This window comes from Rhinolophus hipposideros, assembly GCF_964194185.1.
Source record: "Rhinolophus hipposideros genome assembly, chromosome: 7".
NCBI lineage: Eukaryota > Metazoa > Chordata > Mammalia > Chiroptera > Rhinolophidae > Rhinolophus > Rhinolophus hipposideros.
The window spans coordinates 50,051,175-50,075,668 of record NC_138053.1 but is presented as its reverse complement, the minus strand read 5'-3'; the positions used below and the strand labels follow the sequence as shown (position 1 = coordinate 50,075,668).

The following is a 24,494-nucleotide window of genomic DNA, read 5'->3' as shown; positions in this document are numbered from 1 at the left end:
TACAGCCAGCCATTCCTACCTGTCTCAGGCCCCTGTGCTTTTCAAGTCTAATGCTTCTACTTCTTTATTCTATCCCAACTCTTCTCCAAGTAATCATTACTGAGTGCCTATCAAGTGCTGGGTATTTGTGTTAACTTATGAGGGTGAAAAAATATGACATAGACCTTGACTTCCAGGAACTCTCAGTTTAGTGGGAAATGATGGCACACACAAGAGAATTTGATAAACACTATACAGAGATACATACAAAGGAGTGTACATAGGAAGGCATGACTGCTCCTTCTGGGGCTTCTGGAAAGCATTCACAGAGATGGGACACTTGGGCTGGGTTTTAAGGGATGAGGAAACACGGTGGAGAGGCAGGGAAAGGGGTTTTAGGCAGAGGGAAAAGCAGATTCAACATATAAGTATGATGATCTGCATGCTTAGACATGGCAAGTGTCTAGTAGGGCAAGAAGATGGCAGAGTGCCTGGAGTGATGCTGGAGAGATGAACTGGAGAGAATGAACTCAGTGACACATTCGGATTTGCCATGGGCCATTCTCTAGGCAGGGAAATCTTGTGGTAGGTTATAGCACAAACTGGAAAGGACAAAGAAGTAAGGAGAGCTTGAACGAAGAGGATAGCAGTATGTTTAGAAAGGAGGGGATGTCAGCACCAAGTGAGTGAAGAGAATGTAAGAGGACTGTTTTCTGAAGACAGTCTCTAGATGAGCATTATGATGGAAGCTGGGCAAAGGTAATAGGTAATGCTTTCCAGGCCCAGACTCACTATGCTAGCATGGTATTTATACAGGATTATTACAGCCTGTTATGATCTGAGAGCGCTAAATGGCCTCTTTCCCTGAAGAATTAACAGGGCTCCCTATGAGTTAATTTAGGCAGTAGGAAGAATCAAGCTAAATTACTTCCAGGATTGCTAGGTAGTCGGACCTGTGAGACACTGCAGGTGCTGGGTAGCACCTGACCGGCTCGAGTAGATGAGGTAGTCCTTATTCTACCTTGAGTTTTCTGGAATAGGGTTGGAGCTCTCAGGTAAGAACAGGGAAACAACAACATGACATGTACAGTGAGAAGGAGCTTCTGAGATCCCATGGGTTCTCCTTTTATAGATGGGAAAGCTAAGGCATGGAGAGTGAAAAGGCTTAAAGATCTTACAGCTAGTTAGTGGCAGAGCCAAGAGGAGAATTCACTGTCTGTGGCACCAAAGCCACAGTGAGATTAGGACAACAGGTGCCACGGACAATGGTTTACTTATATAGCAAAGTCAAGTGGAAAAGGAGAAAGTGAGGCTAGAGTCACACTAGGTAACAAAACGGTCTTTGTGAGCCAAAAGATTTAGTTAAGCAGCAGGGAACAAGGTACTTACATGGAGAAGTGTCCACAAAGTTTGGGTCGATGTTATGCAGCAGCTCTGTTCTGGGGGAAGGGCTTCCTTCACTAGAAAAGAATTTTTTTAGGAAACATTAATTTCCTCTATCAAATGGGTATGAATTATTTTAATACTCCCTATCCTTGTATTTGTAAGTAATAACAAACCTGCCGTTAACTTTGTCATGAATTCAGGTCTCCAACATCTATGGTAGATGCATTTACCTTCGGGTAGTTGTCATTTGTCTACATTATAACACTGACTGAACATTTACATAAGAACTTCAGTGCCAAGCACATGACAATTTAAAACAATCGAGTCTTGTGACTTTTTGCCATAAACAATGTGGCTGTATTTAAACATGACTGTGCTTTACAGTCGTGAAATGAGAATTCAAGTCGTCCTGTGTAAACTGCATACTGAATCCTCACAGTGTAATGAAGAAAGAGCATCCAAAATGAGCAGCATCCATATTACAGATGAAACATGCCTTTTAAATATTAGACTCTACGAGAAAAATTAATGTCTCCCATATCCAGACTTGCGACATGGAATGTACGTTCGATACAAATAAATGTGAAATAGCCTAACCTCTTCAACATTAAAAAAAAGACTGTGTATGTGCAAATACTATCACAACCTACATTATTCTTGAAAAAAAAACAACATGTGGAGATCACTTAGTCCAACCCTGTCGTGTTACAGATGAGGAAGGCCCATAGTAAGTGATTGGCCTAATAATAGGTTGTCTGGCTCTCAAAATAGTGTTCTTAAAAAATTGGGAGCATACACAGCATCAGATGTTTGTGGGGTATGAGTACCCGAGTCATTTTGCTAGTATATACTCAGCCTCACGGAAGAAGTTGTTAGACACAATCTTGGTTGTTGGGAGAGTACTGTGGACAACTTGATAATCCAGCAGAAGGCTGCTAAATACCGTTAACACCTTGGCATTTGTACACATCTGAATAACAGTTAAGATGCCATGTTTTCAGATGGCCCAATATCTACACCCCAAACTCACAGCTAGTTGTCTATAGCAGTGGTTTGGGATTTTAAGGACCATAAAATTTCAAAAAATCTGGGTTATGATTGGCAACATTTTGTTTGCCAACTAAGGAAACATTAATAGTGATATTTGAAGTCAATAGAGATATTTGTTAATGGTGCCTTAAAAATAAGCTAAATGAGTGAAAATATAATACATTTAAGGAGACACTGAGGCCATTTTTACACTTCGCTGAGGAGACAATTTCGCATAGTGGTTAGGAGTGGGGAATTAGGGAATCAGTCTGCCTGAGTTCTAAACCCAATTCTTACCTGCTTATCCACTTGTAATCTTATAACTCACTTAACTGCAGTGTGCCAAGGTTGTGTCTATACCATAGTGTCAAGAATTAAACACATGTAAAGCATTTAAAATAGTATGTGGCACATAGTCAATGTTCTACGAGTGTAGATGCTAACCACTGTTATTCTAGCTAACCTAGCACAAACCCCCAAATAACTCCAGTTTGGTTGTTATGGATATGCACGAAACATGCCCATTTCACGGGTTTAGAGGTAGGTCTCTGTCATTAAGTGGTCAGTGTGAACAACACTGTTCAGTTCTTTTTCCTTACCTAATTCTTTGTCTACAGATTGCCATAGCCACTAATGTATGCTGGGGCCGGCGGTGAACGTTGTGCAGTCAGGGTCTTTGAACAGTCACACAGGTGCCTACCTTAAAGATGCTAATTATAGAACTTCCCTTTGTTTCTATCAGCCCGGAGCCCAAATATCTGCCATAATAATAACACCCCTTACATTGGTTCTCCCAAACACAAGGAACTTGTGTGATCATTGAAAAATCACTTACCATGGACATCATCAGCCATTATTCAGAGATTTACATTTCACAAATGGAATAAACAGTCTAGTGAAGATAATGTTGCTTACACAGCCAGACAGTGTCATCTGCCAAAACTGAAAAATAAGGAAAATTCCTAGAAAACAGATGGCAACATATTGTTTTTATATGCAGTTTGTAATGAGTAAACTGTGCGACTTAGCTATATTTGACACTGATACGTCTAAAAAGAGGTCTTGCATGGGAGACAGTATAATACTCTGTCTTAGAAATTAAAGTTAAAGCTACATCAGTGTATGTCATAAGGGAAACTCTTACCAACAAGAAGAATGGATAGAAATATCAATATTCCATTGTAGCTACATGTTATTCTTGTATCTGTATCTCCTGTTCTAGACTTTTACCTGTGGTTATATATTTTTTTCATGTCTGCAGCCTCAGAATTCACATTTTGAAATGAAATTTGTAGTTTTAAGTGACCAGCTTATTCAGCACTTAACATATCCCGGACACTGTGCTAAGTACTTTACATATGTTGCCTCATTTAATTTTCATAACAACCCTGAAAGTAGGTACCTTTATCCACAGTCTGCTAGTGAGAAAAACAAAGCTCTAGTTTATATAGCCAGTCACTTGTGGAGTTCAGATGCAAACCCCAAATAGCTTCTACCTTCTGTACATATCTATAGGTAATGCTACAAATACTGTAGTATTTTATTATTATTTTGTATATTATCCTCTTCCAAAATTTCATGTATGTGCAGCAAAATTTTGTAAATGAAATATAATGGAGAGAGGTGGATAACTATTTCTACCAGGTACCGCGTTTTGCTTACCGCAATGTGCACTTTTACCCAAATTTGTGAGAGAAAAATAAGGATACCATTACACATGTGTATTACTAATTCTGTATCTCTATAAATGTTTTAAATTCTTTTATTTATGCTTATGAATTAAAAATGTGCCTCTAGAAATAATAATAAAATACTACAATATTTGTAGCATTACCTATAGATACATATAGAAGGTAGACACTAACACATGTTGTCATATAGCAATAATCAATCACACAAGCATTTTATGAACTTGATGAGGCCACAATTTATTCTACAAGATTATGGTGATCACACAGTTGATATTGCTGAAAACTCTGTTATGAACGTACAAAACCTTTTTTTTCTCCAACCCACTTCAGTACACATACCTTTGAGGAAGAAATCGTGTCATATGCTAACACTTTTGTTCTGCAAATGATACTGTCAAGAAAGCAAAAAGACAACCCGTAGAATTGGAGAAAACATTAACAAATGCATTTAATAAAGAACTTGCATCCAGAATATATAAAATAATGGTGATGATAGTTGTAAGTTTTTTTGGTTTTGTTTTTAATGTTGTTCACACTGACCACTGAATGACAGAGACCTACCTCTAAACCCGTGAAATGGGCATGTTTCGTGCATATCCATAACAACCAAACTGGAGTTATTTGGGGGTTTGTGCTAGGTTAGCTAGAATAACAGTGGTTAGCATCTACACTCGTAGAACATTGACTATGTGCCACATACTATTTTAAATGCTTTACATGTATTTAATTCTTGACACTATGGTATAGACACAACCTTGGCACACTGCAGTTAAGTGAGTTATAAGATTACAAGTGGATAAGCAGGTAAGAATTGGGTTTAGAACTCAGGCAGACTGATACCCTAATTCCCCACTCTAACCACTATGCGAAATTGTCTCCTCAGTGAAGTATAAAGATGGCCTCAGTATTTCCTTGAATGTATTATATTTTCATTCATTTAGCTTATTTTTAAGGCACAATTAACAAATATCTCTATTGATTTCAAATACCACTATTAATAAGAGTTCATCATTTTTTCTCTATCCTCTTCTCTTAAAGACTTATTTAAAATGGTATATAGTTAATTTTCTCTGGTGATATTTCAGTATTAAATTTTAATTTATCTCAAATTTCATATTTTTTGGATTGGTTTAAAAAAATAGGGAAGGAGAAAACTGATCAGTGACTAGTTTTCAATATGCTATAAATATTTTCTAAAAGTCTACAATTTTAGACACTGAGATCACAGCACTGTCCATTTATAAATAGAGTTTCCAGTTTTTGACTTTCATTTTCCAACTAGTTGAAGGGTGGGGCAGTAAAACATTTCCCATAAATAAATGAAATGCTATTACATTCCATACTTCTTTTACCAATAGCTGCTGACCATCTGTCATAAAACACACTCTGGAAGGCAGTATCAAATTTTTAGAAATAGGGATAGCCATTTTCTGCGATGAAATTTTGACAAAAAATAGTCACTGATTAAAAAAAATCAAGAAATACCCAGAGTAATGTCCCTCCTGTTAACTCATTGTAAGTATTTTCATCATCATTATCATCTTCACGTCAAGCTACAGAGTCGAGGCTATGTTCCAGGCATGGGGCTAAGTGTTTTACACAGGTTCTGTCACTAAATCCTTACATTAAGTGCCTCTGAGGCATGTACCACTAATAGTGCATTTTACACATGAGGAAATGGATGCTAGGAGATGTTAAATAACTTGTACAATATCACACAAATAATAAATGGGAAAGACAAGATTTGAACCAGATCTAACCACAGAGTTCACATTTTTAACTATTATACTAGTAAATAAATCTCTTAGAGAGTGTATTTTCTTTGTTATATGGGTGTGGGTGATATTGGGTTTGCATAAGTCCCATGCTCCTTGAAAAGCCATTTTAACATGCAAACATTACCACAAATAAAGAGTTTAGGTATGTAAATCATAAAATTTTGAGTCTATTTAATGAGGAAATATATAACTTAAATTCATTTGATATAGAGTTATATATGAGGAGAGAATTTTTTCATGTACATTTTTATTAAGGAATCTTATTAAATTTTTAAAGTAGGCTATTTAAGAAATAAGTAATATTATTAAAAAATGGAATCATATCCTTCATATAACCTTTTCCTACCCATTACTGTAAAATAATTGGTAGGACTTCTGGATTAGTATCTGGGCAAACCAGCAGAGCCTAATATGCCTTTCTTCCAATTTCCATTAGAAAACCCATGAAGAATTACAAAGAGAAAAAACTGGCAACAGTGTTGGAAACTAAAGAGAAGACCAGATGCCAAAGTCCCGAGGGGATTTTCACTAATGCCAGTGCTGAAGAGATTAACAACACATTCTTGGATTCTACCATGAGAATCAAAACCCGATCCCACAGAAAATGGAAAAGGATGGATTCACTCTGTCTACCTTTAGCTAGAAGACTCAGGGGCAGCACCACACAAAAAACGGGCAATGATCTCCCATTAGCTGTCTCAGAGCTAGCCCATCACATCTTTCCTCCCTCACCGCCAGCGGCACCCCTCCCTATGTCCACCCAGAGAGCAAACATCAGACTCCATGGGAGGAAACAGAAGAAACTAGCATGATATGTAGTATCCTAGAATGTAGCACTTAATTACAAAAATATTTGAAACAACCTGCAGAGCACTGTATACTATGGGCATAGGGTAGAAGCTCTTTTGTTAATAAAGGTAAAGTAGGGGATCAAAAAATCATTCCTTAAACATTTTGCTTTAACTTAAAAAAAAAAATATATATATATATATATATTTATAAAAACATATATATTTTTTCATGTACATTTTCATTAAGGAATCTTATTAAATACATACATATTCATTCACTTGGCAGTCTTTGAATGTAGAGCTACTGGTTGGAGTTCTCTACATTTCATAAACCATATTTATAATGCTTCATCTACAATTTCTAGTGTTTTTCTTAAACTGGAGTAAGAGCCTAAGACCATGTGACTTTCCAGAGTTCCACAGAATACTGGTGGCCATCTAAATGTCAATGTCCACATTCTTTTGAAAAAAAACATATTCAAAAGGAAAGAAAATAAAATCACCCAATGCTCAAGCCTATACCATCAGCAGGAAATAGAATCTACTTAAACCAGGGATGAATGTGAGGAAATAACCATCTGAGACATGAAGGGATCAATGCTGGTGCCCACTCTAGGGCAGCGTCAGGCTGGAATTATGCAAAAGAGCGTGACGGGTATTCAGATCATGTCCAGTAAAATAACCTCAGAAAGAGAGGGCTCCACCCTGAGTGACAAAATGCTGATACGGGTCTGACACCTGGTAGGTCAGAGGGCTGGCTACTGGGGAAGTGGCTTGAAAAGTGTGCAGGATCACCACGGCAGTCTCGGGCAGCCACCAATTCTGACAGCAGCAGTTGACTAACAACTGGATGACAAATGGAAAAGGAGGCAGAGGCAAGAGATCAAGGTCCTCAACAACACAGAATCATAAGACAGACCAGAAAGGAGCAATACTTATTAACGAAATTGCACTTCACCGTAGCCATAGAAGAAGGTGCCCCTGAACTAAGAAATAAATTAAACTATTCAAATTCCCTGCAGATCACCTGCTATTGTTGGTCCAGGAAAAGCTAATATACATAAATATAAACAAAAACAACAACAGAAAGAACCAGGATCTAAACAAAGTTACCATAGAAGTAAAAAAAAATTGCAAATGAGAATTCAAAACTTTTGACAAATGAAAACATTCCCCTAGTATAGGAAAAAAGAAGCCACAAAACAGAAGAAAATTGTTACATGGTATTTCAACATGAATTAAATATAATTAAATCAGCAATTGCTACTATAAAAAAATATCATGAATGAAAAACTTAAAAACTCAGAACCGAACAAAGGGAAGAAACTGAAAGAAAAGACAACCTCTCAGAAATGAAGCGGTATTTTATATAACTGAAAGTATATGAAAGTATACAGAGAACAAAAATGAAAAGAGATGATAATTAATAAAAATAAAGAAAAAGTAAAAAGGATCAGAGAGAAACTGATAGAAACAAAAGATACGTAAATAAGATTTAATAATATGTAGAATTGGGGTCCCTGAACAAGAAACACAAAACAATGGAATATAAAATTTAAAACTATAATTTAAAAAATCTCTGAAATAAAAGACCTGAATGTACAGATTGAAAGAACTCACTGTGTATCTGGGAATATTGACCCAGCATGGTCACCTTTGAGATATATCTAGTAAAAGTCTTAGACTGTAAATAATTATAATCTTCTGAGCCTCAAGGCAAAAGGACCAAGTCACTTGCAAAGAAAAGAAAATCAGGTTGACGTTAAACTTATTAACAGCAACATACAAAACAAGTAAAAAGAGGGGTGACATTTTCAAGAAACTCAAGGAACGATAATGTGAGACAAGGATTTTATATCAGTTGAACTGTTTTTCAATTCTCAAGGTTATAGAAAATGTTTTAATAGATATGCAAGAATTTCAAGTATCCTGAGAAATCTATTGAAGAATGAATTCCTCCAACTAAGAGATAATTTAGAACACTTTAGAAATGGACAAATGATTAGCATGTAACATATTGTAGATATAAGACTAAAAGAAAATTGTAGATAAGAACAGTATTATATATATTATATGCCCTGACAAAGTAGAAATAATACAACTAAAAATAAAAGTGGAAGGTGAGAGAAAGGCTCAAGTTGAATAAGCTAGTTGATTTTCTTGTAGGTAATAAGTGGGAGTCAAAGATGCCATTTAAAGCTGACAAACCTAAGTTTAAAAAATATAAACTGAGATCAAATATATGGTGATGGAAGGAGAACTGACTCTGGGTGCTGAACACATAATGGGATTTATAGACGATGTAATACAGAATTGTACACCTGAAATCTATGTAAATTTACTAACAATTGTCACCCCAATAAAATTAATTAAAAAAAAAAAGAAAAAAATATATAAACTGAGATAATTATAAAAAGATATTAGTATAATGGTGAACACTAAAATAAAAGTCATTCTAAATATAAAAGAAATAACAAACAAAAAGTTGAAGATAAAAATAAATACAACATAAAACAATATTTGACAAAAAATATTCCATGTTTCCCCAAAAATAAGACCTAGACGGACAATCAGCTCTAATGTGTCTTTTGGAGCAAAAATTAATATAAGCCCAGTTCTTATTTATTATACTGTAATATAAGACCGAGTCTATAATATAATATGATATAATATAATATAATATAATATAATATAATATAATATAATATAATATAATATAAATCAGGTCTTATATTAATTTTTGCTCCAAAAGATGCATTAGAGCTGATTGTCTGGCCAGGTCTTAGTTTTGGGGAAACACGTTACCAGTAACAGCAATACATATAAACTCATCTACTAAAATAAAATATTTTCTGACTGGATCACAAAGTAAAAGCTAGCACTACACCTAACAACTGCAGAATACACATTCTTTTCAAGTCCACCTGGAATAGACACCAAGAAAGACTGTATATGGGGCCAAGCCTCAAATGTAAAAGAATTGAAATAATAAAAAGTATTTCCTCTGATCCAAACAGAATTAAATTAGAAATCAATAATATAATTGGAGAAAACCTGAAATATTTGAAAATTAAACACCACCTTCCTAAATAAATACATGGGTCAAAAAGAAATCACCATTTGCACCATTCCCGCCATTATACTTACCAATAATTTTTACATAAGTTCTATCTTGTCAGATACCAAGACTGCAATCTCAGCTTTCTTTTTTTAAGGTTTAAAAATTTTTTTCCAGTTTAAGAAATAATTGACATACATCACTGTACAAGTTTAAGGCGTACAGCATAATGGTTTGACTTACATATATTGTGAAATGATTACCACAATAGGTTCAGCTAACATTCATCTTCTCATATAGATGAAATAAAAAGAAAAGAAAGAAGAATAAAGGGAAAAAGTTCTCCTTTTTGTTTTCAGGTAAAACTGGTAAACTTTGCTGTAATAGCACTTATCAGAAGACAGCCAAGCAATGGCTACAGAATGCTGAGGAGAAAAGATTTAACAAGAATTCTTTATCAAATTATTAATATTTGAAGGTAACGGAAAGATACTTTTTCATATGCAAAGATTTAAAAACCTCACCATTTATGTATCTCTACTGAAAATTACTTTAAAATATTAACCAACCAATCAAAAGGTTAATTAAAATTAGGAACTAAAGAATGGGGAAGATACATAATATAAGAAGTGTTGGTAATATTAAAGGTAATTAAACAGATCTATACATACAATTTCTCTATATGTGATTACAAAGTTGACTGCAGAATTAAAAAGTCTTTTTGAAAAGAAGAGTTAAAATATTTTCAATATTTTATTTCAGAAAGTTGGGTCTATGATCCCAGATCGAATTAACAAACACTTGAAAATAGAAAATAAGCAGGAAAATATTGATCAGGAAAGTAAAGACAATAAAATTTTGGGGGTTATTTCCGTTTCCAGCCAAGATAGAGTAGTAGGCAGACTGGATTTACCCTCCTATTTAACACAGCCTAAAGTAAAACAGACAGAATATATGAGACAGTTTTCAAATCACTAGATATCAGGCAGAGGACAGTGATCCCTGAGCAAAAGCAAACAAAGTAGGTGAGTCTTATCATTGCCCTAGCTACTATCTTGAGAGAGTTTCCAAGCCCTGGTGCAGAGAAGGGGAACTGAGGCATAGCCCACTGGACTCCCTGAGTTGAAGACAGAGCTGAGAATCCAGTGAGACCAAGACAGCTGACATTCATATGACAGAGTACCAGAATACCAGAGAATAGAAAACTGCACAGAAAGAGATTTGCAAAGGGATCTCCTTAGAATATTTAGCTGAGCACTGATCAGATGTATGTGCAGCAAAATTTTGTAAAGGAAATATAATGGAGAGAGGTGAATAACTATTTCTTCCAGGTACTATATTTTGCCACGTATAGTGTACACTTTTTGCCCAAATTTGTGAGGGAAAAGTAAGGATGCGCATTATACGTGGGTAGTACTAATTCTGTATCTATACATTTTTAATTCTTTTATTTATGCTTATGAGTTAAAATTGTAACTCTAGGAATCAATAACGATATCCGTATGCAAAAATACCCTGAAATACGATAGTGGATTTTGTTGAAAGTACGACAAATTTGCAACAAGGAAGAGCTCTTGGCCTTCTATGATGCATAAATATCGTAAATTTCTTACTGGTACATAAAATTCCTTGTACCTTGTATCTGTTCTTGTGTTCTGTAATTATTTGTTACATAAAATTTCTTGTACCATAATATGTTAAAAAATAAATGCTAAAATTCCTTTTAAATACAAAAAAACCACTAGTGAATTCTACCAAACCTTAAAAAAAGATCTAATACCAGTCCTGCTCAAACTCTTCCAAAAAATTGAAGAAGAGACAGTACTCCCTAACTCATTTTATAAGACCAACATTGCCCTGATACCAAAACCTGGTAAGGACAACACAAAAAAAGAAAACTACAGACCAATATCTCTGCTGAATACAGATGCTAAAATCCTAAACAAAATTCTAGCAAATCGAATGCAGCAATATATTTAAAAGATTATTCATCTCGACCAAGTGGGATTTATCCCAGGGGCACAAGGATGGTTCAACATCCGCAAATCCATCAATGTGATACATCACATAAACAAAATAAAGGACAAAAATCATATGATTATATCAATTGATGCAGAAAAAGCTGTTGACAAAATACATTTATGATTAAAACACTTAATAAAATAGGTATAGAAGGAAAATACCTCAACATAATAAAGGCCATCTATGACAAACTGTCAGCTAATCTCACAATTAATGGTAAAAAACTGAAGCCCTTTGCTCTATGTTCAGGAACATGACAGGGCTGTCCCCTATCACCTCTGCTTTTCAACATAGTGTTGGAAGTCCTCGCCAGAGTAATCAGGCAAGAGAAAGAAATAAAAGGCATCCAAATTGGGAATGAAGAAGTTAAATTGTCACTCTTGGCAGATGACATGATGCTATACATAGAAAACCCTAAAGACTTTACCAAAAAGCTATTAGGAACAATCAACGAATACAGTAAAGTTGCTGGCTACAAAATCAATGTACAAAAGTCCATCACATTCCTGTATACTAACAATGAAATCTCAGAAAAAGAAATAAAAAAAAACCAATTCCTTTTGCAATTGCAACAAAAAAAATAAAATACCCAGGAATAAACTTAACCAAGGATGTGAAAGACCTATATGCTGAAAACTATAAGACATTTTTAAAAGAAATTGAAGAAGACACAAAGAAATGGAAAGACATTCCACGCTCATGGATTGGAAGAATCAACATAGTTAAAATGGCTGTATTACCCAAAGCAATATACAGATTTAAGGCGATCCCCATCAAAATCCCAATGTCATTTTTTAAAGAAATGAAACAAAAAATCATCAGATTTCTTTGGAACCACAAAAGACCCCGAATAGCGAAAACAATCTTAAGAAAAAAGAACAATGCTGGAGGTATCACACTCCCTGACCTTAGCTTGTACTACAGGGCAACAATAATCAAAACAGCTTGGTATTGGCAGAAAAACAGACACATAGACCAATGGAATAGAATTGAGAACCCAGAAATAAAACCACATAACTATGGACAGATAATTTTTGACGAAGAAGCTAAAAACATACAATGACGGAAAGACAGCCTCTTCAATAAATGGTGCTGGGAGAATTGGATAGCCACGTGCAAAAGAATGAAACTGGACTGTTATTTGTCACCATGTACCAAAATTAATTCAAAATGGATCAAAGACTTAACCATAAGACCTGACACAATAAACTGCATAGAATAAAACATAGGTACTAAACTTATGGACCTTGGGTTCAAAGAGCATTTTATGAATTTGATTCCAAAGGCAATGGAAGTAAAAGCTAAAATAAACAAATGAGACTATATGAAACTTAAAAGCTTCTGCACAGCAAAAGAAACCATCGCATAATAAAGAGGCAACCAACTGAATGGGAGAAGGTGTTTGCAAACAGTGCCTCCGATAAGGGGCTAATATCCAAAATATACAAGGAACTCATGAAACTCAACAACAAAAAAACAAAAAACCCAATTGAAACATGGGCAGAAGACCTGAGGAGACATTTCTCCAAAGAGGACATACAAATGGCAAATAAACATATGAAAAAATGCTCAACATCACTAATCATCAGAGAGATGCAAATAAAAACCACAATGAGATATCACCTTACCCCAGTCAGAATGGCTACCATCAACAAGACAAACAGTAACAAGTGTTGGAGAGGCTGTGGAGAAAAACGAACCCTCATACACTGTTGGTGGGAATGCAGACTGGTGCAGCCGTTATGGAAGGCAGTGTGGAGGTTCCTCAAAAAATTACGAATAGAATTACCATATGACACAGCAATCCCTCTCCTGGGTATCTACCCAAAAAATCTGAAAACATTTATACATAGAGATAAGTGTGCTCCAATGTTCATTGCAGCTTTATTTACAGTGGCCAAGACATGGAAACAACCAAAATGTCCTTCGATAGATGAATGGATAAAGAAGTTTTGGTATATTCCATTGTGTGGTACACAATGGAATACCATTCGGCGGTAAGAAAAGATGAAATAGGACCATTTGTGACAACACGGATGGATCTTGAGATTATAATGCTAAGCAAAATAAGTCAGACTGAAAAAGCAGAGAACCATATGATTTCAGTGATATGTGGTATATAAAGCAAAAACAACAAAAGAACAAGACAAACAAATGAGAAACAAAAACTCATAGACACAGACAATAGTTTAGTGGTTACCAGAGGGCAAGGGGGGAGGGGGGGTGGTAGATGAGGGTAAGGGGGATCAAATATATGGCGACTGAAGGAGAACTGACTCTGGGTGGTGAACACACAATGGGATTTACAGATGTTGTTTTACAGAATTGTACACCTGAAATCTGTGTAACTTTACTAACAATTGTCATCCCAATAAACTTCAATTAAAAAAATACAAAAAATAAGTACATAAATATAAACAAATAAAAATTTGAATTAAAAAATTAAAATGAAAGATTTTTTTCCCCCCTGAAAGTTTGGGCCAAAAACATGGGTGCGCAGTATACATGGGAGCACATTATACGTGACAAAATATGGTATTTAAATATACTCTAAAAAGACAATGATTGCCAACAGTGAAGTGCTAATGTGAGAAAAGCTAAGTCAGTCGACTGAAACAAGGGCACTAAGACAGATCATAGTACTAGCAAGAACTTAAAAAATAATTAAAGTGATAACACACAGTTTTCACTAAAAAGGAAATATTATTCAATATAATAATAATAATAATAATAATAATAAATTATTATTGAATAATCAGTCTGGGTCACTGTAGTAATATTTGGAATAGAGTATCATTTTAGTTCAGAGGTTGTTAACCTTTGACTCATTGACCATTATGCTTCATTTGGCTTCATGGTATCTGTAAAAGTGGGGTGAAAAGTGACTTATTTTTCCTTACAATGTCTTTTTGAAACTGAATCCTAGGTGCAAACATCTTTATAATGTCATATTAAGTTTTTAAGGTATTTTACATCATCAAATTTGTCACCGTTTTCATGTTATAATATCTAGAAGAGTGTCCCATTGATCAGAAAGAAAAAAACATTCCTATCATTATGTTTTGGGGCTCTGCTTTTGTTTATATTAAGTTAAATTAAAGATAAAATAAGTAAAAAAAATATGAAGTATGAATCTTTTGAAATGTCTCAAAACAACCTGTATGCTGCTTATCAAGTTGAAAAGCAGAAAAACCACACAGAATTGACAAGAGCTTGGAGAAGTCATGTTCTCTAAAAATGATAGACGTGGTCTGTGGCTTGAAAGAGAAGAAAACCTGAAGCAGTTGAAGGAGTTTCTATAGCAAAAATGTCACCTACTCCAGAATTGCTGTTTCTTCTAGTATTTTAATATTTTGAAACAGATCTAAAAGGAATTGATAACTATGCAACTCGTGAAACCTCTGATGTTCTCCGCACAGTCAACTCTGTTTTTCATCCATCACTGGTATTCCTATTTTATGAGGCCCTCTTGAAATTTTCAAAAACTACCATCATCTTGAAAATGTTATTTCCAAGTAAATATCTGACTGGAAAAAAGTTGCAGAACTGTAGGCACAGATCAAGTGTCTCTGGCATTTGGCTGTCCATTTGTTTTTGCTGCTTTGGAAAAGAAGCTCCAGGTGTCAATCTGACTGACAGCTTTCTGTATCAGCGAGCCTGGGTACCAAATGTTCTGCTACCGATGCTGAATGAAGTTTTGCCTAATGCTGTGAGAAGCATCAACTTCATCAGAGCCAGGGATAGGGCTGAATCGTCTTTTCAGGATCTTTTATCAAGAAATGGGAGCAGAATGAGAGCAATTCTTCACTTACTAAAAATTGGCTGGATTTGCAGAGGAGAGTCTTAAAGAGCTTAATTAAACTTTGGGCAGAAATTTTACTGTTTTAAAAACAGAAAAAAGGAACCTCTACTCTCTCTCTCTCATGGTTTAGCATATTGAGACAGTATTTTTGGTCGTTTCTTTTGGTTAAAGCCTTCAATCAACATTAAGCATGCTGCTCAAGAATGGAACAGTCCTGTTCTGTAAGAGATCCGTCACTAGGAATTCAGTGTCCCCCTAACACTGAAAGAAAGACCTTCTGCAATCTGGAGTTAAAGGGACCAAACTTTTTCCTATTTCTCTGCAGGCAGAAGCCAACATGTGCCAAACTGAAAGGTTACTTCTGATCAAGAAAATCTTAAAATTGAAATGTGGACTTATAATCCAAAATTTGGTGATACGGATTAACATCAATGACTTGCACTTTGCCAAAGATAATAACCTCAGTGAACTGGGGCAGAGGAAATTATTTGAAATGAATTCAACTGTTTCTCAACTCAAGCTTACCCTCATCTGCAAAGTGTGCTACAGAGCTTGGACTCCATTCGCTATTGTGCGTTTTTCAAGCCAGGGCTTACAACACATTTGCCACCAAAACACAACAAAACAAATATCAAGACTGATTGGATGTCAAGTGTGACACATGCATTGTCATATCAAATCCACTCAAAACTTTGTCCTACTTCTTTAAGTCAAACTTCAACAGCCTTCACATTCAAAGCTGATGATAAGCTGAACTGAAGTTCAAGTCTTGCTTTGCTTGGAAATTTTTGCTTTATTTCCTTTTTTATCATAAAGTAGGTATTAGTTTTTACATCAAAAATGTGTGAGAGAAGCATAAGTTTGTAATGAATGTTTTTCATATTTTTCTATGTGAAATCAAGAGAAGGCTGAGACTCGGAAGGACAGCAATGGAAGAATTAGGAAAAATCATCAAGAGCAAAGATGTGTCATTAGACAATGGAAGCAAGAATTTACATTGGGGTTAAGACAGTCTGTTCAATAAACGGTGCTGGGAAATTTGGACAGACATATGCAACAAAAATGAAGTTGGACCACCTCTGTATGCCATATACCAGAATAAATTCAAAATTCAATATTTAAAGACTTAAATATAAAATCTGAAACCATAAAACTCCTAGAAGAAAATATAGGAAGTAAATTGGCAGACATTACCCTTAGTAATATTTTTACTGATATTTCCCCTTGGGCAAGGGAAGTAAGAGAAAAAGTAAACATGTGAGATTACAGCAAACTAAAAAGTTTTTTCATAGCAAAGGAAAACACCAATAAAACAAACAGGTATCCTACTGAATGGGAAAAGATATTTGTCAATGATACATCTAAGGGGTTATTATCCAAAATTTATTAAAAACTAATTAAACTCAACACCAAAAAACAAACAACCCAATTAAAAAATGGGTAGAGGACATGAAGAAACATTTTTCTAAAGAGGACATGGAGATGGCAAACAGACTTATGAAAAAATATTCAACCTCACTAATCATTAGACAAATGCAAATAAAAACCACAATGAGATACCACCTCATTCCAGTCAGAATGGCCATCAACAATAAATCAACAAACAACAAGTGCTGGAAAGGATGCGGAGAAAAATGATCCCTCGTGCAATGCTGGTGGGATTGCAGATTGGTGCAGCCACTATGGAAATCAGGATGGAGTTATTTAAAAAAACTGGAAATGGAACCACCTTATAACCCAGCAATTCCACTCTTAGGTATCTATCCAGAGAAATCCAAAACACTAATTCGAAAAAATTTATGCACTCCTATGTTTATTGCAGCACTATTCACAATAGCCAAGACATGGAAACAACCAAAATGCCCTTCGGTAGATGACTGGATTAAGAAATTGTGGTACATTTATACAATGGAGTATTACTCGGCCATAACAAAGAATGAAATCCTCCCATTTGCAACGATATGGATGGACCTAGAGAACGTTATGCTAAGTGAAATGAGTCAGACAGAGAAAGACAAATACCATATGATCTCACTTATATGTGGAATCTAAAGAATAGAATAAATGAAGAAACTAATCAGAAACAGTCTCAGAGATACAGAGGAAAAACTGAGGGTTGCTAGATGGGAGAGGGGTGGGGATAAGGTGAGAGGATTAGAAAGCACAATTGATAACACAAAATTGCCACAGGGATATAAAAGACAGTCTGGGGAATATAATAAATAACGTTGTAAAGATTTTGTAGGGTATCCAATGGATACTTGTCTCATTATCCATCCCTGAGACCTCCTCAGGGATGGTGTAGATGCCTGACCACTGCAGGGTACACCTGAAGCTGAATAATAATGAATGACAACTATGTGAAGTACAGCATAATGAATAGAGTCAGTGGAATTGTAACAGCTATATATGATGTCAGAGGGGTAGTAGATTGGGGGAGGAGGGTTATCACTTTGTGAGGGGTATAAATGATAAATGTCTAACTATTACATTGTTTTGTACACCTGAAACAAACAAACAAAAGATCTCGTAGACTTATTTAGACATCAATTTATATTATGTAGTATTTTGGGAAAAGGAAAATATAAAGTGAAATAAATCAGTTAAGATATTTCTAAAAAAAAATGATGTGTCATTAGAGACCTAGGGTAAGATCATCCACACTCACTGTTGTATTCCCAGTTACTATGTATGGTCGCAAAAGTTGGACAGTGAAGAAGGCTGATAGGAAAAAAATGGATTCATTTGAAATATGGTGTTGGAGGAGAGCTCGATGGACCTCCAGAAAGATGAATAAATGGGTCCTGGAGCAAATTAAGCTTGAAACACCACTGGAGGCAAAGATGACAAAACTGAAGCTGTCCTACTTTGGGCACATCATGAGAAGACAGGGGTCTTTGGAAAAGACAATCATGCTGGGAACAATAGGAGGCAGTGAGAAAAGAGGAAGATTAAATATGAGATGGATTGACTCCATACAAGAAGCCATAGGCTGTTGAGGACAGGACATGTGGACATCATTCATTCACAGGGTCACCAGGAGTCAGAGCTGACTCAACAGTACGTCACACACACAATCACATAGAAAAGACATGTAATCAATGTCTGATATCATAAAAATAAACTCTATGTAAATTTTTGTGCATATGTTTGGTACTTTTTTTCTGTAAGTTCACATCTTTCAATCTCAAAGAGGTCTATGTAATTCAAAAACCTGGGGGAAAAACCCACTCCTCTGATTTAGATATTAACCTTACATAACACATAGTTGTCTCATAACAAACGATTCAAGAATTACATGGAAGAAAATCAAACCACAACACTTAGAAAATGTAGATAAATATTTAGCACATTTCAGGCTAAGAAAAAGCTTTCTGAACAAAAAAGCAAAAAAAAATGTAAAACTCTATAAAGTGGTCATTCTCTAGCTCAGTAATTTAATTTCAAACCATCTATATCTGAGGGAAAAATCCAAAATGTAGATAGATTTTATAAAGAAATTGTTCATTACAGTGTTACTGATTTAAAAAATAAAAATCAATCTAAGTTAACGGAATGGTTAAGTATATCAAGAGACAGACGAATGGTACAATTTGCATAAATGAATGAAGTAGGCCTGGATTGGGAGTTACCAATGGAGACTGGTGATTTAAAGGGTGAATACTTCAACTAAGGATGACAGCAACTGCTTGATTCCCATCAGTTATTGGCTTTGTGGAAATATGGGCTCTGTGTTGCCAGACTTTCCTATTTTTAAAAATGTTTTAATTGGAAATAATTTCAAATTTATGAAAAGTTGCAAAAACAAGAAATAATAAAAGAATACTTAAGCCCTTTACTGAGATTATTTGATTGTTAATATTTGACTTTGTTTTTATTCTTTCTGCACACACGCACACACATACATTTATTGTGTTTTGTATTAAAGATATATAAATGTGTATATATATATATATAAATACATATACACATGAACATAATTTTTTTCCTGAATCATTTGAAGGTATGTTACATATATCATAGCTCTTTACTCCTAAATACTCCATGGTTTATTTCCTAAGAATAGAAACTATTTTTGAGGTGGGGTATCTGGAGTGGGATGAAAAAGGGAGAGCATGAGGAGGTCGTCTCTCCCTGGCCACTAGGAGATGAGTGAGTCACCACCAAATACAGGTTGAAAACTATTGGACTAGACAATTGTCATTCCATCAGTAAAAACGTCTCCAATATATGTACATTTATTGGTAAATTGGATATACGTACTAATCTACTAATATATTATATACCTTATAAAAATGTATACTTCAAAAAGAATAACAAAATTTAAAATTAAATACAAATACAAGTTTTAAAGTTTTCTTGCTCCACCCTCTAAGGCAGGGTGCCAAAACTTTTTTCAACCTTTTTCACCAAGGGCCATATGCGGTAAAATACACAAACAGCCGGGCCACTCACTCGAAGTGAAGTACGTATTGCCTCACCTGGTTTATTTAAGTAAACTAAATATATTTTTGGAATTTGCTGCGGGCCAATTAACAATGGATTGCGGGCCACAGTTGGCCCGCAGGCCGCAGTTTGGACACCCCTGCTCTAAGGTGTACACCTTCCTACTTTCAGTCACTGTTCTATACGGTGGTGGCTAAACGGGAAAGACTCCCATCATTTCCAAAGCTGCTCCTGGGTTCTGGTCCCCAGACTGTATCACCTTCACATCTGCCAGCTCTCTCTATGCTGTTTTATTGCCTTCAAAGTGCTTATCACTAGTGAAAGTTATTTTGCATATTTATGTGTTTACTTGTTTATTTCTCCCCTCCACTAGAATATAAGCTCCATGAAAACGAGGATCTAGCCTGTCTTGCTCATTCCTAATTCCTCCCTACCCCGAACAGGGCTTGGCACACAGTAGGTATTCATTAGCCACTTATTATGCACAGCTGCTCCATGGCTCATATTCCAGCTCTTTCCCCTCAATTTGGTCCTCCACTCTCCCAGCAGGCCATGGGGAAGGTCACCTGACCCTGTGCAGGAAGACAACAATAATCTAACCTACTTCTTAGAGAAGCTTCTCTGCATAAAGACCTCCTGTAGCGGGTGAGATGCTGAGGACAGTTTTCCTCTTCATGTAAAACACAGGCCCAAAGACTAGAGTCAGTGGTATTGTAACAGCTATATACGATGTCAGAGGGGTAATAGATTGGGGGAGGGGGTAGTAGACTTTGTGAGGGGTGTAAATGTCTAATCATTATATTGTTTTGTACACCTAAAACTAATATAAAAAACTAAAATTAAAAAGAAAAACCACAGGCCCACATACATATATATAATTACAGTATTTCAAAAGGCATTTCTTCTTTTAAAGAATCATTTATTTGGTAGCTGACTGTCATTTTCACATAAAAGCCATCATTCTCACTCAATCAAGTCAAGCTGTTCTTGGAGCATCTGTCCTGGGAGGAAAAAGAAAAAGATGTGCGGGTACCTGACGGTTTTCCACACGTCGAAGCCATCCAGAGGTTTGGTACCATTTGTGCTCCCCCCGGCCAGCTTCACGAGAGTCGGCAGCCAGTCGGAAATGTGGATGAGCTCCCGGTTCTTCACACCCTTCTGTTTCAGCAAGGGGCTTGCCACAAAGCCCACCCCTCGAACACCTCCTTCCCATAGGCTCCATTTCCTTCCTCGAAGGGGCCAGTTATTGCCTCCTGCCAAAGTCTGCCCTCCATTATCTGAAATACAATTAGGTATTGGTATGAGGACAATGTTAACTATTAGATACATTTAAGGACAGAAGACTTCTATGTATGTTGTTTCAAACGGTGCTTAAGAACTAAAAAAGATAACTCCTCTTACCTTCTCCCGTACCAACTACCCTTCTCTCACCTGAAACTACCCTCTATCACCCAGTCATAATTAGGGTGCAATGAGGCCAGATCTGACACAAGACCATTAAATCCTCAGTGGATGGGGCCACTGGAAACCGAGGAAGGCCCCTGAGGGCAACTGCTTGGGATGGAGCCCTGGGCTAATCAATGAAGTAGGTTTCAAATGCATGTGTGTGTGCAACTGGGTGTGACACAGGAGAATGCAGGTAAGCTGAGCCCTCCTGGTGCATGAAAACCTTTGAGTGAGTTTCACTTGGTGACTTAAAGTTCCTGATAGGTGAGGAAAGCAGACTTTTTATTTTCCTCCTGGAAAAATGTTCTAACATTTAAACTGGTAACTGAAGTAACATTCTACTCCCTGGTGATTTGAATTCTTTCTTAAGTGTGAAAGCTGAAGATTTCTCCAGTGGGCTAAATGTCTCTGTAAACAGAGCAGTCGGGTGGAAAATATAATTCCAAGAAAAATTCCTCCCTTCTCGACAGGATGGCAAGACAAAGCTTCATCGTGTACTGTTCCAAGGAAGAGAAGGGCTTTCTTCTCAGACACTGAGAATGGAGGATACTGGTGAAGCCAGAGAAGTCACAAGAGTGATTGATATTAAGTGTCTTACCAGCTGGTTAGGGCTCAGCGTTAGGAATGAAGTTGGACCATAGAAGGTAAAAAGTGCTATTTCTTGTATAGTGAGGTTATAGAATCATATCATCTCCAGAAGTATCCATACACTTATGTGACTTTAGAGACACATTTTAAATAACGCTTATTTGCATGTAATTATACCTCATTTAAACATTTTTTAAAAACCACTGTTATCCAAATGAACCACATGAGGGCAGTATGACAGGCCTGCTCTACAGAATGTCACACATAAAAATCTAACCCAAACCAAGACCTATCAAAACCACAGGATACACATGGAAGGAAAGAGAACTAACATGTATTAAGCACCTACTATGCACCATTTTAATTTCACATTACGTCTCACAGAACCTATTGTCTGATAGACCTGGAATGGAAGTCTGATGTCACTCACTAGCTATGTGACACAGGGCAATACACGGCCTCAGTTTCTTTACCTTTGAGGTGGAGATAATAATTGCTACCTTATCTATTATGGTGAACATTAAATGGTACCATTGCTTGGCTGGGTACCTGAACCTAAGCATTCAATAAATGGTAGCTGATATTTACAACAACCCAAGTAGTCTAGTATTATAACCACTTTGTTGCTTTTAAACAATGAGGTGTGAAAAGGCCAAACCAATAAGTGGCAAAGCGAGGTTTCAAACAAGGTCTGTGTGACTCCCCAGGTACCTTCTGCTCCCAGAGTGCCATGTTCCTGACGCAGAGTGAGTTTTATACCTATGGGCCACATAAAGTTTCACTTCCCTGTGAAAACCATAGTCAGTCTCAGCAAAGCGTACATTCTTTCTATGATATAGCAGGAGAACTATTTCAAGGTGATGATTCCCTTTTGAGGAGAGCCACCTTTGTTGTGATGGGTAAGACATTCAAGGCTCTATTGCCACAGAGGCTTCTCATCAAGCCCTTAACACACCTCAGTTCTTCTCTGTGCTTTGTGAAGGGGAGGGAGAAGAGTCTTGAGCTGGATTAGATGAAGGTAACAATTCTTCAACACATGGGGGGGAGGTGACAGTCCATCTCAATTGCTGTCACAGACTTACAAGAACCTCTCCTTAAACCTGACACCTCTTCTTGACAAAAACCCAAGGCCCAGTCATCCCAGCCTGTATACTAAATACACATTTTTATTTCACATAAGCAGACCTGTTTATTCAAAACAATGGGCACCATCTTTAGACAGAGGGGATTCTTCCACTCTTCTACTTCACAGAGTATCAGTCATCCACAATCAACGTATCAAAATTTAAAAGAAGGTGATACAAAAACACACTGGAGCCGGCCTGGTGGTTCAGGCGGTTGGAGCTCCGTGCTCCTAACTCCGAAGGCTGCCAGTTCTATTCCCACATGGGCCAGTGGGCTCTCAACCACAAGGTTGCCAGTTCAATTCCTCGAGTCCCACAAGGGATGGTGGGCAGCACCCCCTGCAACTAAGATTGAACACGGCACCTTGGGCTGAGCTTCCGCTGAGCTCTTGCATGGTTCAGTTGGAGGGATGGTGGGCTGTGCCCCCTGCACCTAGCAACGGCAACTGGACCTGGAGCTGAGCTGCGCCCTCCACAACTAAGATTGAAAGAACAACAACTTGACTTGGAAAAAAGCCCTGGAAGTACACACTGTTCCCCAATAAAGTCCTGTTCCCCTTCCCCAATAAAATCTTTAAAAAAAAAATAAAAATGCACTGGAAAGACATGCTTACATTCTACCTGTGAGAAGAAGAATGGCTGAGACAGCACTATTTTTACACTTTGTTGTCTGGATTGTTATGATACCGGCTCAATGCTTGTAGAAAATGCCTGTTTTCTCCATTTTAAACAGATACACTTTTGAGATATTATATAATGTCTCTGTCAGTTCCACATATTTGTTAGTGCTCAATACAAAAATGTTAAATAGTGGTGGTAGAAATAAGAGTGGAGGTGACGGGGAGAAGGTGGCTGGGTCTGGAATCTGATTCTGGGAGCAGCCCTTTGGGTATGACTTAGGAAAGTACGCCAGGCTGTAAAGAGAATTTGGCCACTGTTGCTACTGTAGGAGCTGGAATGTGTTTGCACATATTATTAGAGGAGGGTGCTGATGCAGCAAGTGTGACTGCTTTTGCCATTAGCTTGCTGTGATGTTTTTGCCATTAGCAATGATATGCCATTGTATCATCCGTTATCAAGGTGGCTTTCTCCATCCTTTTCTCAAGAGCACTCTAGAGAGAAGGCACTGGTAACTGACACATTTGAAACTTGTTCTCTTGGACTCCATAGTCATAGAGCCAACTGCAGACCTGGCTGCATGAAGAGGGCAATTCGGCCTTGGGGGGAAAGGGGAGCAGGGAGCACCAGGCTGATGGTTGCCACCTACGAACAAAGGGGCAGAATCCACCACAGACTTAGGCCTTCGAGAAATAGGGTGTTGACCATCAGTTGTAGCAGTCTCCCCAGTATTTGA

At 36.7% G+C, this 24,494-nt stretch overlaps 1 protein-coding gene across 1 annotated transcript in view; it reads right to left on the bottom strand.

The window, feature by feature from the left end:
- The window catches only part of ARSB (arylsulfatase B), a 146,639-nt gene that overhangs the window by 52,437 nt on the left and 69,708 nt on the right, over nt 1-24,494 (bottom strand). The window contains exons 5-6 of the mRNA XM_081054635.1: nt 21,016-21,259; nt 1,369-1,439 (exon numbers count right to left, since the gene is read on the bottom strand). Coding sequence (XP_080910761.1) covers nt 1,369-1,439; nt 21,016-21,259 — 315 coding nt within the window. The remainder of the gene's footprint in view (nt 1-1,368; nt 1,440-21,015; nt 21,260-24,494) is intronic.